Below are 15,778 nucleotides of genomic sequence, written 5' to 3' on the forward strand. Positions count from 1 at the left end.
AGCAATTAGATGTATACAGCTTCCCTATAAAAAGAAACTATTCGGGGCTCGCCCTCCCGGTACAGGTGCAGTTTCTAGCTTCGATTATCCAGTCCCTTCACATGCTGCAAAATGGTTGGAACGTTTTGGCCTGAACAAGGTAACATTCTAAATCACAAAGCAATCTCACGCGATTACTTACCTTTGGTGACGCTGATGTTCGCGCCGCTTTATTGTGAGTAGCCATTATTCCATACTATGCAACTTACAGTTTCCGGAAAAATTTTATAAGGCAGGAGTATCATCCTTTGTATCGGTATGGCGTGTTAATCGAGTACTTACTTGCGACGTGTGTTATCAGAGTCCTTTGATAACTTTTTAGAAGAGTAGTAAAGGTTCCTGATGTTAAGTATACAATCAGTACCACAGTTTACGACGGTTGATCATATTGGGCGGTGTCACAGCGTTGAATGTGATTTTGCTCGGGCTCATAGGCACTGCACCATTATAATCGTCTACGCTGTCTGTCATGTCAATTGCTATGAATGAAAGCAGTCTAGAGAACTGTTAGATGAAAAGCAACAAAAGCAAGTTCCACAAATACAAATTTATATGTATATCCTTACTGTGATTTCCATTTTTCTACAGGAAAACATCGCTCTCTTCTCGAGTTCACATAAATTATTATCCCAGGAATATACACATCAAGAATATTTCCGTTCAGTGAGCTTCGAACTGGTCGCTGCAGTAAAGACGTTTCGGCCACCGAACCATGCTACTCTACGTCAAGCGTCCATTGTTCAAGAAACTCAGCTTTCGTACGATGTCGTTATTCCGTTTACACTCGTACTAAAACAAACGAGGATTTAATACGAGCGTTCCTTGACCAACAAACTCGTGTAAACGTTCTCTTGAAAAGAGGTTCAGGTATGGTCGATTACAAATGTTGGAAAGTACGAAATCTCTGCAAGTTTATGTTTTTCTGTAAGTTCCTCAACACTTGTGCATAACGAGTCAGGGACAGAAACAATGTGACAGGAAAATGACAGTCGTTCGTCGCGGCAACTATTAACATCCCCTAATGAAGAAAGCAGCACATCCGGGTCATCTCGTTCCAATGGCTCTCAAATTTACAGCGTATACATCACTACCCCACTAAGCAGGCCCGGCAACCATGTCTTCTTCGCCTACAGTGTAGATCGAAGTGGAATCGAGCAGGGATTCCTTGTGATGAGAAATTCTTCGCACAGGTCTTTAATGTCCGAACAACCTAGAAAGCAAGTAAAAAAAAGCACATTTTTTTCCAAATCGAAATTGCATTAATCTTCATTTGGTACATAGGTTTTCATTTCCTGTCCAACCTAAGCACAGCGTGCTTGTTGGTTGTTCAGGCGGCACAGTGAATCATCGATTGTGTACCACAAAACAATGAAGTAAGGCATGCTAGTACATACTAAGCATATTATACAAAATTATAGAGACATAAAGAGTACTACTCGAGCAAAATTAAAACTAAGGAAATAAATAAATATAGGACATCATAACAGCTTGACAATGAGCCATATCACAATCACAGAACATCTAAGGAGCAAACCCAGGAAAGCAACTTTCTGCATGCAAGAGGCCATCAGTGATTTATCTGCGCAAATGGGCACCATTTGTTTATTGATCTTGTCATTATTCGTTCAGTTTCGAAATTTCCAAGCGCTTCTCCAAGTTCATTAAGTATCTGTGGCACGTAATATCGCCTTATTTTTTTCCGTAATGCGTAAAGCATCGTGGCTTAATGTATATTTCGATCTTTCTTAGGGAAACATTCTTCTTGACAGGTATTTTGAAACCCTTTGCATAGTAATGAGGTGTGAGCACAGTGCATTAAAATAGTTCACGCATTTCACGCATTTTAGTTCACGTTCAAGCCTATTGTATTGTTCCTCCTTGTCAGCCTGTTGGAGCATAGTTCCGTAGGTTACACTGCTTACTATTATTTTAATTATGTGGTCTTTGGCTCCCGTTTTATGATCAGAGCAAGTTCCATACAGTGTAATACCGTAGGTTATAACAGATTCAGCCAGCGTCATGTATAGGGCGCACCTCAAGTACATAGAAGTTTTACCTCTTAGGTTGTACATCATCGCAGACGCAGCTCTAAGCCTGTTACATATATACTGCACATGATCATTCCATGTTATATGCTCATTAAATATTATTCCGAGATACCTGATCGCATGTTCAAATGGTATTGCATTACATGTGCACGGAGCGCAATGTAAGTTATGTAAAGAGAGACTCCCTTAAAAGCATTCGTTTGTGTGCGTTTCTAAAACAGATAAGCTTTGTATTTTGCCGATTTAAATATATTGAACTTTGCGCCAGCCAGTCTATTACCTTGCACACATCCTGTTGGAACACTTTGCACCCATGATCCAGATCAGTGAGTTCTAATGCTAATGCTGTGTCTTCTGCATATTGGAAGATTCTCAATCTTAAATTCAAAAAACCCAGTTCAGAGGCGTAGGTATTAAATAGTAATGGGGCCAGAGTACTTCCTTGCGGAAGACCGATTTTATTGCTTTATATTCACTTTATTTGTTTTCAATTCTAACACACTGTGATCTGTCTGTGAAATAACCCTCAAGGAATTGTGGTTTTGTGGTTTTCAATTAAGAAAACAGGGTTGAACTAACCACGGACTGAGGCATCTCTGAAGTTTATTCTTATACATTAGCATGCTGTCTAGGTCTGGGAGGCGGCGGAGAGAAATGGAGAAGGCAGGGTTGTTGAGCACAAAAGCGTCTGGTGGGCTATTCTACGCTGGGGGACGGGAAAGGGACAATAGAAAGGTGGGCGAGAGGAAAGAAAGGGCAGTGAATTAGCCATGGTAGCAATGAGCCAAAGGCGTTCACGCAGGTAGGTCCATCAGCCTCCAAAAACACTAATACCGGTGTCACACGGGCACCCGCAAACTCCTTTTAGCTCCGTCGTCTTTCTCTCGAGGGAGCTGCGCTCGCTGTCACACGAGCGCCCTTACGCTAAGGGAGTTGAAAGGAGCTTTTGTTCACGGGAGATCGGCGATCCCCCTTGGCGGCTGAAGGAAGTACTGTTGTGCCCATACTTTTGTTGTAAAAGTGGTAATTCAATTATTGTTTGCATTAAAAGTAGTGTAGCGTGTGTTTAAAATGTTTATATTGCATTAAATAACGTCTAATCACAATTCAGCAACAGTTATGCTTTCTGGTGCACAGTACTCTTGATCTAGGCCGCTTGGCACCATGTTTTCTTCGTCTTTCAGGGCGTTTAAACAAACCTGACAGAATCGGGTTGAGGCGCCTTGTCGGGTTGGAATATGTCTGTCGAGTTAATGTAAACGCTAGGCGGTCGGACTGAACAAGCGTCGAGCCGGGCTGAGTTAGCCCTACCCGTTTGCAGCGTAAATGTAATTGCAGATGGGTCCAGCCCGGCAGCACCGAGACTTGCGTGGGAACGCCGGGGGGCCGCAATTTATGACGTCAACAAGGCACTGTGCAGTGCAACCTCATCGTAGAGATAAGACCCACGAAATAGAGCTGTTGCATGCAGCAGCGGGAACCGGAAGCCCGGTTCGAACGCGCTGAGGTCTCGGCTCGACGCTGTCTGTCGTCGTTGTCCCAACTCGTCAGAAGCGAGTTCATGTAAACGCGGGAACGTCGGGCTCAGTCAGCCCGAATTCCGACTTTTCGAGTCGAGCTCGTGTAAACGTGGCCTTTTTTGTTCTAGTCGTGCAGTGATCGGAGTGGTCACTCACGACTGACACCGGCACAGTAGACAAAATAAACGAAAAGCTTAGGAGGTCACCGTGCACGAAAGGTTGCGTTTTAGTATAGTTTGCAGCAGTTCGGGTAGCAGAACCCAAAGCCATCTCGCCACGCCGCAAAGGAAAGCACAGCTTAGCACAGGGTGGCTAGCGTTGCTGTCAGCACTGCTATGTTTAGTGAGCGCACTTTGATATTTGACGAGGTGTATGTTTTTCGCATACAATAGTTTCACTAATATTTTATGGGAAGAGCGTTCATTTATCAGCGAACGATTTTCGATTTCAACGGATGTTTTCGATTTCAACGGATGTCGAAGAAATTCGCTGGCTACGTTCCTGTGAACACTTCCGTCATGTCCTCAAGAAAAGAGGTACGAGAGTTGCGCAGATTTGTTACAAATAAATTTAATTAATTGCCTCGAACACCCTGCCTTGCCTCCTCCTTAGTTAAAGGCCATATCGTGTATGATGCCACGAGTGTTCCATGCAGAGCATGCCGGGATCATGCAGACAACAGCGTCGAGTGCGTCGAGGAGTCGACGATCGTGAGCTAGTGCATAGAGTGCAACGTTGCTGTTGCAAGAAGTTCCGTTCCCTGTAGACGTGCAAGAGATGGGGGAGAAGTGCTGTTGCGTTGTTGGCTGCACGAACTTAAGTCCTCGGCATCCGTACATACAGTTTGAGCAGATGCTTATCACGTTCAGCCGAGGTTAAACCTATTTCACAGTCGCGTAGTTTATGCGTCGGCTGCAGGTGGACCTGACTGACTGACTTGAAGCTAAGTAAGCCATTCGGGCACAACAAACTCCTTCTGTTTTCAGTTTTTCCCATACTCATTTGATATAAAACATTGTCATTTTGTACAGTGCACACACAAAAAGCGAGAAGCGACGACAGGTGGCAGTATCGACATCGGTACGTTGCCGTTCTCGACGGAAAGCTGCCCGCCGCACTGGCTGGTAGCTCCCTAAATTAAACTCGACTACGAACACGAGTGTAGTTTTAGGTATTGTCATGCACACTCATTATTTAGCTTCACATGTGCGCTGCTTGCCTCGTATCCCCAATGGGCAGCATACATAGGCCCCTTCGATACGGCAGCGTAAACAACCGCCTTCTTCAGCTGCCAATGGTGTCTATACTGGCATCGGCGTTTCCGCGAGAAAACTACGCGTTCTCTAGGTTAACGGTCACATGCACAAACTCCTCATCTACGTCCACTTTGCGGAACGTGTGTGCATGAAGAGAATATGAAGAACGATAAGTAGGTAACCTAACGCTTTCGTACTACGGTCTCGCACTCGCTGGTTTCGAAGGTGTCGTTGCTCATATCAGCGTGATTCAGAGTGATGCATCGGTGCTTATATGCACAAAATCTGCCTGCTTTATTATGTTCTGACATTATTTGATGTCGCCAGTGAGCGGCTAGCATTCTATCTTAAGCGAACGACGTGTGGTCGCTCTACCTGCTGGTGTAAACAAATGCACCGTTCGGTGCATTATACTGTCAGCGGCGTTTTTGCGGGATACAAATGCGTAAAGTCATGTTCCACATCTTACATTGAGCATGCGAAGCGCTTCCCAGAGAAGGGCTAGAACTCCTGGAATAGCAGGCAGTGCGTATAAAATCAATGGTTAGGGCTGCCCTTGGTCTTCATGTTGCACCACGATATGTAGCGCATGGCGCTGGTTCTTGGGGTGGCGGGTCGAATGCGAACGGCGATTCGTGGCTATCGAGTTCCTAAGAATCATATCTCTCAATATTTTACAGATCCGAAGAGCTGGTGCAGCTGACATTGCCACCCGAAATTCCACCGCGGTCACGATTCAGCCGATCGTCTGGCCTTCTCTTCCAGCGGGCGAGACCGGCATGCCCTGCGCGCCTTCCCTGAAGGGAACACTTGTGACGCCACAGGACCAGTTTCACTCGGCTGCTTTGTCAGGCTTCGATTTCACTTTAAGGCATTTTTGCTTCTTAACAGGGGCCCTATAGCGTAAAACTATTCCAATATGTTTTTATTCCAATCAGCTAACGTCAAATTTGCATGACCGCCGACGCAAGCATCGGGCGGTGACCCGCAGGGTTGTCTGAAAGGACCAATCAAGTGCTCTTCTTGTTTATAGGACGTCACTTTTGTTTGCTTTAAAAAGGAATAGCAGTGCTTACCGTGAGCTGCTTATCTTATCTAATTGGCTCACAAGAGGCGAGGGGCGCGCTCAAGTGGAGAGGGATTCGATGGGGCCGAGCCAGTGCTCTAAAAATTGATAACCGGATGAAGAGAGTAGTGCCGGCGTCTGCGATTTGTCCGCTTTCCTTTACTTGGATTGAGGTGGCTGGTCAAAAATCGCAGCGGCATGCAACGCAAAGGTAAGATTGCAGCTAAGACAGAACCTCAGCACAGAAGAGTTGCCAGAGCAAGGTCGTAAATGTGCCGAAAGTGCTTGGAAGCGTTACACGGCCACGTAAAAAAATTTATTGTACGCAAATAAACCAATGCTCTCGGGCAGGTTCGAGTACCAAGTGCCTGAGCGATCGGCGGCAGCCATATTTTGCTCCTATCGGAACGCGGCAGCCTGCGGCTATTCAGAAAAAATAATTCTCTTTTGTTCGGCATATTGTATATTTTTTCGACATAGAGTGCGAGGATGAAAGCGGAGATGGAAGGTGTGCAAAAAGCGTGAGAAGAAAAGCGTAATGCTACGCAAGACGGGCTCTGGGGTGACGATGGCTACGAGGTGGCGCCAGAGTACTGTGCGACGCCTCTTCACCGATGATGCCACCGGTAGTATATATGGAAACAAAGCGCCGCACGAGCGGAGGTTTGCCAGCGGCGGCTGCTGTGAATCGCGCCCACACGTCACCCTCACGTTGCCTCTCGCGATCTCCCAATTTGTGAGGCAGTCGCGGTACGCTTGACTCCATTTGCAACACGCTGCCGAAAACAAATTGTCCACCCCAGCGAATGTATCGCAAAGTGAAAACACGTATCGAGCTGCGATCAAATTTCACATTCCGACCATCGTAATTTTCGGTGAATATTTTATTGCCCTTTTGGGTTATTAGTTAGTAGATAATAGCGCTTTGAGTGTGTTTACTGTGTCTCTTCTGTGTGTATTGTCTAAAATAAGTGAGTTTGTACGACTTAGTATTAGCACTAGTTTTGCAAAGCTTAGCTGCAAGTGGATTGACCTGCAACATTATTTTCTTTCCTTAAAGACAAAGTCTTCAACGGCGATGCAAGTGCTAGTGTCACAGGGTGGTGCTGCTAGATGCGGGTCTACGCAAACGGTCGGGGGCGAGTGACCTAGAGGTTCCTCTGCATAAGTTATTGTAAGCAACAAGAAATACTACAATTCTGCAAATGGAAATGTGCACTTGTAGCCTGGCCAGCAGCACTGTAAGCGACCCATCTTTACTTTTTTCTAAAAGAGAGGTGAGGGGGGGGGGGGCTTGTGTAGGCTCATTTTACTTCAAAAACGGAATACATACGGAGTGCACACTCACTACACCAAGAAAACAAGTGCAAATAGCTCACCGAGGAGACGCATAGTGTGTTGAAGTTCCTCTCTCAACATGTGCAACACCTTGTCGACACCTGGCCTGCCCTGCGAAGCAAGAAATTGCGTTGGAGAGAGAAGAATAAAACGCGTACTTCCCAAGCACTTGTCGAAGTGCAAGCTGAGCTCGCACATGATAAACGTTCAAGTACAGTTGTCACTCAATGCGCTTTCATATTTAGCGACTATTGCGCGTTTTCATTTCATGTGAAGAATGCCATATTCATTTGGAGAAGAAAAGCATAAATACAATGCCTAAATATTAGGCGAATACCACGCGCCATGAGAATGCCTTTAATAGACGCAACATATGGTATTTGCGACAGGGTGTTAAATCGAAAAGTTTTTCGTTCTGGTTCTAGCTTCGTTCCACTAAACAACGTTCCCTTCCAGTTCTGCTCCAATACAAAAAAAAAACCGGGACGGTTCATAACGGTTCTGCTTTCCATGCGAACATTTTCGAAGTAACAATAAAAACATAGGATTTATATTTCTGAAAAAGGGAATAATTAATCCTCGGATCATGCTCAGTGCCTTGAGTCAAGGCATTGAGCACGATTTCCGCATCAGCACGCCGTCGAGTTTACACGCCGAAAGGCGAGATTGGTGCTTCGATAAAACGAACCTGAACACAAACAAACGATAACACTTCAGTGACAAAGCATTGTTCCTGTAGAACAATAAACAATAAGCTCATCAGGTAGCGAGCCCTGTATTTTCCTACAATGCCGATCTGCTAACGCACCGAGCGATAGGATTAGATTGTTGGAGCGCTCGGCCGGCCGTCACTCGCACTTCCCCGTATGTGATATGTATATACGTGGACCCTTGAGATACGCGTTAATTATGACGTTGCCTGAAGTCGGTCAAATACTTCAAAAATACTTTGGTTTCACAGCAATATCGGTTTTTATTTTTCGCTTCTCCTTTTTGTTTGCGCTCTGTTGCGACACACTCGTTCGCGAAAAAAACGTCTTTCTTGTGTTCGACAAGCTTTTGACGGGAAACGCTTCGCCCAGCGCAGGCTTCTGGCAGTCCGACACCACGGACAAGCCCAATCGTAACCAGAGCATATCACTACACACAGGCCTCTACTCGTCCTACATGAAGTGTTTCTCGAAGTATTTGACTGCATTTGTAAGAATGATGCGTGCGCTCCATTTCCACGGCTGTTTCGTCGCAGCGTAAACACGCTACCCGGCTTGGCCACGCAAGTGAACACTCGCATTTCAAGCCATCTTTATGATGCATATCAATGCTGATCCGCATCTCGTTACTTGGCTAAATATCCACCGCGTTCTTCTAAACTAGTACCCGCCACTCGGTGATGATTCGGGATGCGAATGCAGAATTCCTCGTAAATGCGAAGCCAGGTCTGCGTCGTCATACGCTGTGGTGTGAAAGCAGCAAAACGGGACGCGTATTTGGAAAATCCAGAAGGGACAACGCATGGCAACCGCAGCGCCACGCTATTGGCTGCCGCCTGCGGGGACGCGCCGTGGCGTCATGCCTAACAACGTACTCTCATCACCAGCGGTTTCGCGTAGCTTGTTGTGGGTCGTGGCCAACGCCGTGGCCAACGTTTTGTCGTGGCTGGCACGCAGACGCGGCTACGTGAAAGTGACGTAACTTTGTGCTGGCGCGGTTGCGAGCCGAGGGTGACGCGACTTTCCGTCCCATCCATCGAAGCGCCCTCTCCGCCCTGCCGATTGATAGGAATCGGGACCTACGCCGGTGCGACAGTTTACGCTGCGAGGATCGCTGGGCGAAACCCATGCCGACAAGATTGGAACCTGTGAGATGGAGTCGTATTCCACCAATACTACTAATGATACGCAGCGCGATGCCCTCAAGTGGAAACAAAACGCCCTTGCGATTACTGTGCTGCTCACGTCCTGTTAATGCAATTCGGCATACATCGACACGGCGTGAAAGCACTGAATAGTTTTTTAACGTACGTGCGCTTGCACAAAACGTTATAAACAGTCCCGAAAGAGCCTATATTGTGTTGGAAGTTAAAGTTCACTCTAGATATCAATAAATGTTGCAGGTATGTGCCAATTTCTTTACCTAATTGCAGAGAACTCTCTCGGGCCGTTATTGCATTCTTATGGCTTCCTCCATGTCCCAATATGCTGAATTTCAAGTACAATGAAGTTGTTGCAGATGCGAAATGCCACTGTTATGATGTATTTGGTTCGCCTGTTAAATATAGTTTAAAAAGTTCTGTTCAAAAAGAAATTCCCATCTTTTTACAACTGGGATAAATAATGTTAGAGGTGGAAAGCTGTTATAATGGCACTGTGCAAGCTAATACTTTAATTTAAGAGCATTGCTTTAAGTGAATTTCTAAAGCACAGCAATTTCGCTTGCCTTTTTCTGTTTTATAAACTAAAATTTACATCTTTGAAAGGCAGCCTGACCCTCTTTGGATTCGAAATATTGGACACAGACTGGGAACACTGCTTTCCAGTACACTGGCTGAAACTGCCTTATCAGAACACCCTAGTACACAATGCAGATTCATTAGAAGTGACAAGACAGTTTGAATATTTTAATCATTGAAAGACTTAGCTAAACCTTTTTTCGGTTGTTTTTTCTTGCTTTCAGGCGCTGCACATTGCCTTTTAAGGCATGTTTTCAGTGTTTCTTTTTTATGGGGAGGGCGTGTTAACATCTTTTACACCATGTCAATTATCGGGTGCCATAATGTGCTTTTGGATGGAGTCTTGCCCTTTCATTCAGTAAAATATAATGTCGTTTATTGTGTCATAGGCCGTTTTACATTTGAGTATAAGTTTAGCATTTTGCTAAGTTTTGCCTCTGTCACCCAAGCTTGCAAGTTCGCTACCCACTGCTGGTGACGTGTGACACATGTGACTTTTGTTCAATAAAAGGATGTCTGTCACTTATCCTGTGCACAGGTTCTCTTTTTGAATTACAATTTGTTGCCTATATTAGTTCTTTTGTTGCATCTCAGATTAGGAATGGCTATCATAGTTGACATCATTTAACCATATTGCACACAATGTGGATATGTACTTGCAATATATAGCCACCATAGATATGAATAGAAGTTAAAAATTCAAGAATAGTGCCTTTGCATGGTGGGACAGCCATGAATTGTAGCTACAAGGTACCAGGGCTGCATGTAGCACTGTTTGTGCAGAATATAGTTCAACTCAACTACTTTCAAACATCATTGTTTTTGTCTGCATTTGTATAGTTCCAATTCCTGTGAACAACACACATATGGTGGAAGAGTGGCTTGTACCTGCAGTTGGGCCCAATGAATAGCCAAATTTCTGCACGTTTTCATGTTATTAGCATATTAGTAGAGGCGGTCGTTCTTATAGTAGCCTGTTTGCCCAGTGTAGAAGCCACTGCGGGTGTCAGGATGTTGTACACATCTTCGGCTTTGCAGGGGACACAGCATCTGGCACATAGTTTGTCACAGGCCATGTCTTTGGGGCAAGTTGGGTTTACTCACTTGCAAAGGGAGAACCAAGCTTGTTAGATAAGAATTAAACCGCCTGTACGCTCAATGGCCTTCTTCATTTTGTGTGACATATATGGTTATAGCTGCCCTTGCTTTATGCACTTCTTGTCCGGCAGCAGTCCTGCTTTTGAAACACTCGGGATAGCTTTCAGCAAGCTGGACAGGAATAGCACTGAAAAACCAGAAGATGTTAATTGTCGCACTTGTCATGCGAAGCTTCATACAGTATGATGAGGGTGGAAATTAATGAGGGTGTTCCTCAAGGCCTTGTAGCACATGTCATGAATTTGGAGCAACGTGATGTATAGCATTTTTCTGTCCGCATACTATAGGTTCAGCAGGTGTGGCCATGGTTTAAGTGCAGTGCAAGGTCAAGAAAACAGATATCTATGAGCAGCACTCTGGTAAAGGAGGCACTGGGAAAACTAATGGGAAGCCTGTTGAACATCTAATTGACCAAGTTGCTGGCTTCATCAGGCAAAGTGTGATAAAGAGAAGAAAGTCATCAACACATCAGAATGGTTTTGCATATAGACACCGCTAAGGTTCTCAGGCACGCCAACAAGTCTTAGTGCGCAGGCTATGCAAGACCAACTACATATGCCTTCTGTTTGGAGAAAGAACTGTTCATTGTAACTGGATGAAGATGGAGTGGACAGAAATAAACGGCAGCTCTATTAATCTGGTTTCACTGGCATTAACACTGATATGTAAGTGCGCATCGCCATACTCCGCAATGCCTTCTTGGGTGACATCAAGGACCAGCTTGAGGCAAAGGATAATAGACATCTTTACAAGCTAAAAATGCATGCATGGAGAGCACTTTGTGTTCAAAAAGTAGGCACTTCCACAGGGGCACTGGAAAAGGAACATATTATTCACAGTGGGCAAAGACAAGCTTCTCTGCTACTATACACCCAGCATTGTTGCCATGTAACGACATCTGAACAATCCCTCTCAAAGAGGAAATCATCTTTGTGTATCCACAAAGAGGGCAGCAGGCAAAGCCCCTTCAGCAATGATGCCAGCTTCAAAAGGCCCACTTGCATATCCTGAACGCTTTCTTCTTAGACTTTGCTGGATGCAAGCATTCTACTGTCCAAAAGTTGTCATTGAGAGCACTGTTCGTTTGGTTGCAATAGAGTTCTGAAGTGATTGCAACAAATTTCCCTTCCTAGTTGGTCTGGAGGCTCACGGTGCTCATGAAGCAACACCATGAGATAAGCATGGTGACAGGATGCCTCGAAGTTCTTGTTTATTTATCACACTGTTTTGTTAGTAACAACCATGAGATCTGAGACCAACAAGCTCACGTTCGGCAATCTAATGGTTACTGTGGAGGATCCATAATAAAAAGCACAAAACAGAAAACTCAACAGAAAGGCTAAGGCACCATTTAACACTTAGTATTGTTGCAGCCCACCCCCTTTTATTTTGTCTGGTCATGCTGCATAATTTTCTATAGATAGGCATGAGCTTATCCTGTGCGCAGCTTACTGCAGAGAGCATAGGTGATGTTCCCAATAGGTGTCCGATCTTTATATACACTATGTGCTGGCTCAAAGAGGCTCGAAACACTGCAATGGAAGCTTCTAGTAGAAAAGGTACCTGGAAAAAAAACTGTGCTACAACCACCTTGGCAACATCTTGTCCCCTAAATAAAAATTGTGCTTCCGTATCAACTTCAGCCCTCCAGTTTAGAGTAAGTACCAGTGCACTTATGAACAACGAATCAATTCTCAAAGAGCACGTGCAGTCCAGCCAGTAGCATAGGGATGAATCCGCATTGTGCTCCTGCATTGAAGGTGAATAATGCATTACAATATGGCGAATGTGCCTTAGTAAGCTTCCCGGCAATATGAATTTGTAATGTAGAAAGAATTGTCAATAAAGCTTACCAAGAGCACAGATGCACTTGCAAATTATATCACAACTGAAAATAATGAGTAAACCTATGTGCCCTTTCCACTCTTAGTATGCTTTACTGCACGATGCTACACCCCTGTATTGCAGTGTAGCAAGCTATGAAAGAAACGTTGCATAACTGAGCTTTTTAAAATTACCTTTTTTCGCAATACACTTATGTATTGCGGTGAAGCATGCTAAAAGTGGAAAGGGGCCACTGTCACTGGACAGAAAAAGAGTTCTTTAATTATACACTCGTGCAACCACCGCCTCTCAGGTCGCTTGAGTGGACATACTATGCTGGGTGATAGCGGTCCCCTCCCACATTTAGTATCCTTCAGCGCGTAACGTAAATGTACTGCGGCGAAGAAGCAGTACATTTGTATTGGGTGAATAAACAACTGGTTTTTACAACAGTACAGAAATAAACGCGCACCATGCATCAGTCTACCACATGAAAGAGGGTCGCAACAAAAGGTAGCTGATTCACACAGGCTGTGTAGCCCGCTTATCAGTCGTAAAGGCTATTATGGGAAATTCAAAACTTCAGACACACAGAAATATGTTTATATGTTTACGTTCGCACTCCTTGCGTAATAAGACTGCCAGAACTTCCACAATAGGAAGTAATTTACAGCACACAAATGCAAACAACACAGACATATGCCTTGTTTTCAACTCGGTCGTCATGCAAATGACATATAGCACGGAAAAAACATGAACATGCGGTGTGTTAGCATCGTAAACTTCATACTAGGCAAGGAGCACACCACAATCCCACGACAGCCGCTAATGAGACCAAAACGGGAGCACATATCTGTGAACGTGCAAATGGAGACCCCTAAGCCACTCTGCTCTTCCACCACCCCCCGCTGCACGGCTGCACCACTCGTTTCAAGCACAGCACACCTAACACACATTCAGCGCTGAACAGTGCATGGGCGGTCGACGCAGTCGCATTTACATTACTTGTAGCGAGCAGCACATCCCTCGATGTCCGTTAAGCAAAGTCGGACACGGCGACGCCACATCGCGGTTCGTAGAACTTCGCTGCCAAGGCGCTAGGCCAGTTCGACATTTCAATTGTCAAGGAAGCACGGGTCACACAACGCAGATTCTGTGCTGCCAGAGCTCACCGAGGCGAAAGTCGCACTGCCGCACCACCACTACTCGCGGCTTTCCGCCAAGTAACACAGAACCTAACACCAACACACAAGCAACGCAAGCACGATCACATAAGCAACGTTGAACAACGCACCATCCGCGCGAGCCGGAGAACGATCACGCCGAGAACGAACACGCCACGGCGTCGCTCGGCGCCACCATCATGCCTTCTCAAAAATCCCTAAACGATCCTGTCCCTAGGCACCTATGATCAGGCCACGTGAGGGATTTTTATACGGAGAGCACCGGGAACGAGAGTTATCGCTTGGCGCCGTTGCTAGGAGTGACATCATGGCGTCTCGCAGGCTCGTAAGCCAATAGGGTGGTGCTGCGGTTGCCATGCGTTGTACTTTCTGGATATTCCAAATACGCAAACGGGACCATGACGTTTGCGACTGCAAACACGTGCTCTGAGAAGCACTTCTTTCTGGACGAGCTGATTGAAGGGATGTGCACAACTGTGTAAGCAGAAGAAGCGCCGCTTGTTGATAGCCACCCTTGAATGTACCCTGAAGGCTCGGTCCAACGCGCTCCCGTAAGGTATCGAAAAAGGAAGAAAATGGGCTTACGTCGTATGCGAGTCCCCAGAGTACAGGTCGTCCCACGAACACTGCCTTAGCTCCAAGCGCGAGTGCCTTGACCACGTCCGCACCTGTCCGCACTCCGCCGTCCAAGTACACTTCCATCTTATCACCAACAGCGGCGACGATCTCAGGCAGGACGTCAATCTGAAACAGGGGTATGAGAATTCTAAAAAGCATAGAAGCATTGCAGGTGGGTATGCACAGTTTCCGGTGTGGCAGAGAAATGCCAGGACACTTGTCCACTACCACAAAAGGGCATGCTGGGTCAATGCATGCAAAGGACAATGGGTGAAACAGTCTTTCAGACACTTTGGACACAGCACACGATGACATGATAGCTGGATGAAAATGACCACAGGCGAAATGTATAACAACGGACGCGGGGCCACTGTCGATTTGCGCTTTCATTATCGGGCCATGCTACGGCGTCTTCTCTCTTTAGTTGTTTGTGAGGGGGCGGGTATTTTCGTCTGATGCCTCTGTAGTAGTTTAGTATCTCTGAATAGCTTTGGCCTACCGGTTCGGGTTCCTCAGCGGGGTCGGGAATGTTGGATGCTCGGTTTGTTGCGTGCCCTCGAGCTATCCTATCGGCCTCCTGATTTCCCGTAATGTCGGTATGTCCCGGCACCCAAACTATCGTTTGTTTGGCCTGGTTGTTGACGGTTTTGCCACTTGAGCGGAGGATGCGGAGCGCGCTCTGGCTGATTCTGCCGTTGAGATAGTTGCGGCATGCTGCTTGTGAATCTGTGAGTATGGTTAAGGACCTGTTGGATCGGTAGCCCTCCGCTGCCGCTAGCGCCACGGCTGCCTCTTCGGCCTCAACTACCGTACAGTTCCGAATTGATGCGCTGGTGATTTCTTTTAGGTCAGAGTTGATCACCGTTGCGACTTTGCTTTTCTTGTGGTTTTTGTCCCGAGTGTAGGTAGTGGCGTCTACATACACTGTGTCATATCTAGTTGCCAGTGTTCTTTGTACATACTCTGCTCTTGCTTGTCTTCGGGCCATGTGTAGGTTCGGGTCCATATTGCTGGGTATCGGTGCTACTTTGATGGTGTTTCTGTATTCGTCCGGTATCGTCTCCGTGCTTTGTGTCTCCTTTATGGTAGCTTCACCGCCGTATCTGCTCAGGAGTCTTCTGCCCGTTGCCGATAGCCTTAGTCTTTGCATTTGCGCGATTATCTGCGCTTCTTGGAGCTCCCCCGTGCCTAAACATGCTGAGCAAGATCTACCCCACGCAGTACGAGAGCAAGTGCCCATGGTGTGGAGACAAACCAACCCTATGCCACACCACATGG

At 46.0% G+C, this 15,778-nt stretch overlaps 1 protein-coding gene across 1 annotated transcript in view; it reads right to left on the reverse strand.

Moving 5' to 3' along the window:
* Positions 1 to 573: 573 nt before the first annotated feature.
* Positions 574 to 15,778, reverse strand: part of LOC135913680 (2-Hydroxyacid oxidase 1-like) — a 40,132-nt gene continuing 24,927 nt past the window's right edge. The window contains exons 4-6 of the mRNA XM_065446271.1: positions 14,468 to 14,626; positions 7,309 to 7,378; positions 574 to 1,249 (exon numbers count right to left, since the gene is read on the reverse strand). Of these exons, the coding sequence (XP_065302343.1) occupies positions 1,167 to 1,249; positions 7,309 to 7,378; positions 14,468 to 14,626 (312 nt within the window). The 3' untranslated portion in view covers positions 574 to 1,166. The remainder of the gene's footprint in view (positions 1,250 to 7,308; positions 7,379 to 14,467; positions 14,627 to 15,778) is intronic.

The sequence above is a fragment of the Dermacentor albipictus genome, chromosome 6 (assembly GCF_038994185.2).
Source record: "Dermacentor albipictus isolate Rhodes 1998 colony chromosome 6, USDA_Dalb.pri_finalv2, whole genome shotgun sequence".
Taxonomy (NCBI): domain Eukaryota; kingdom Metazoa; phylum Arthropoda; class Arachnida; order Ixodida; family Ixodidae; genus Dermacentor; species Dermacentor albipictus.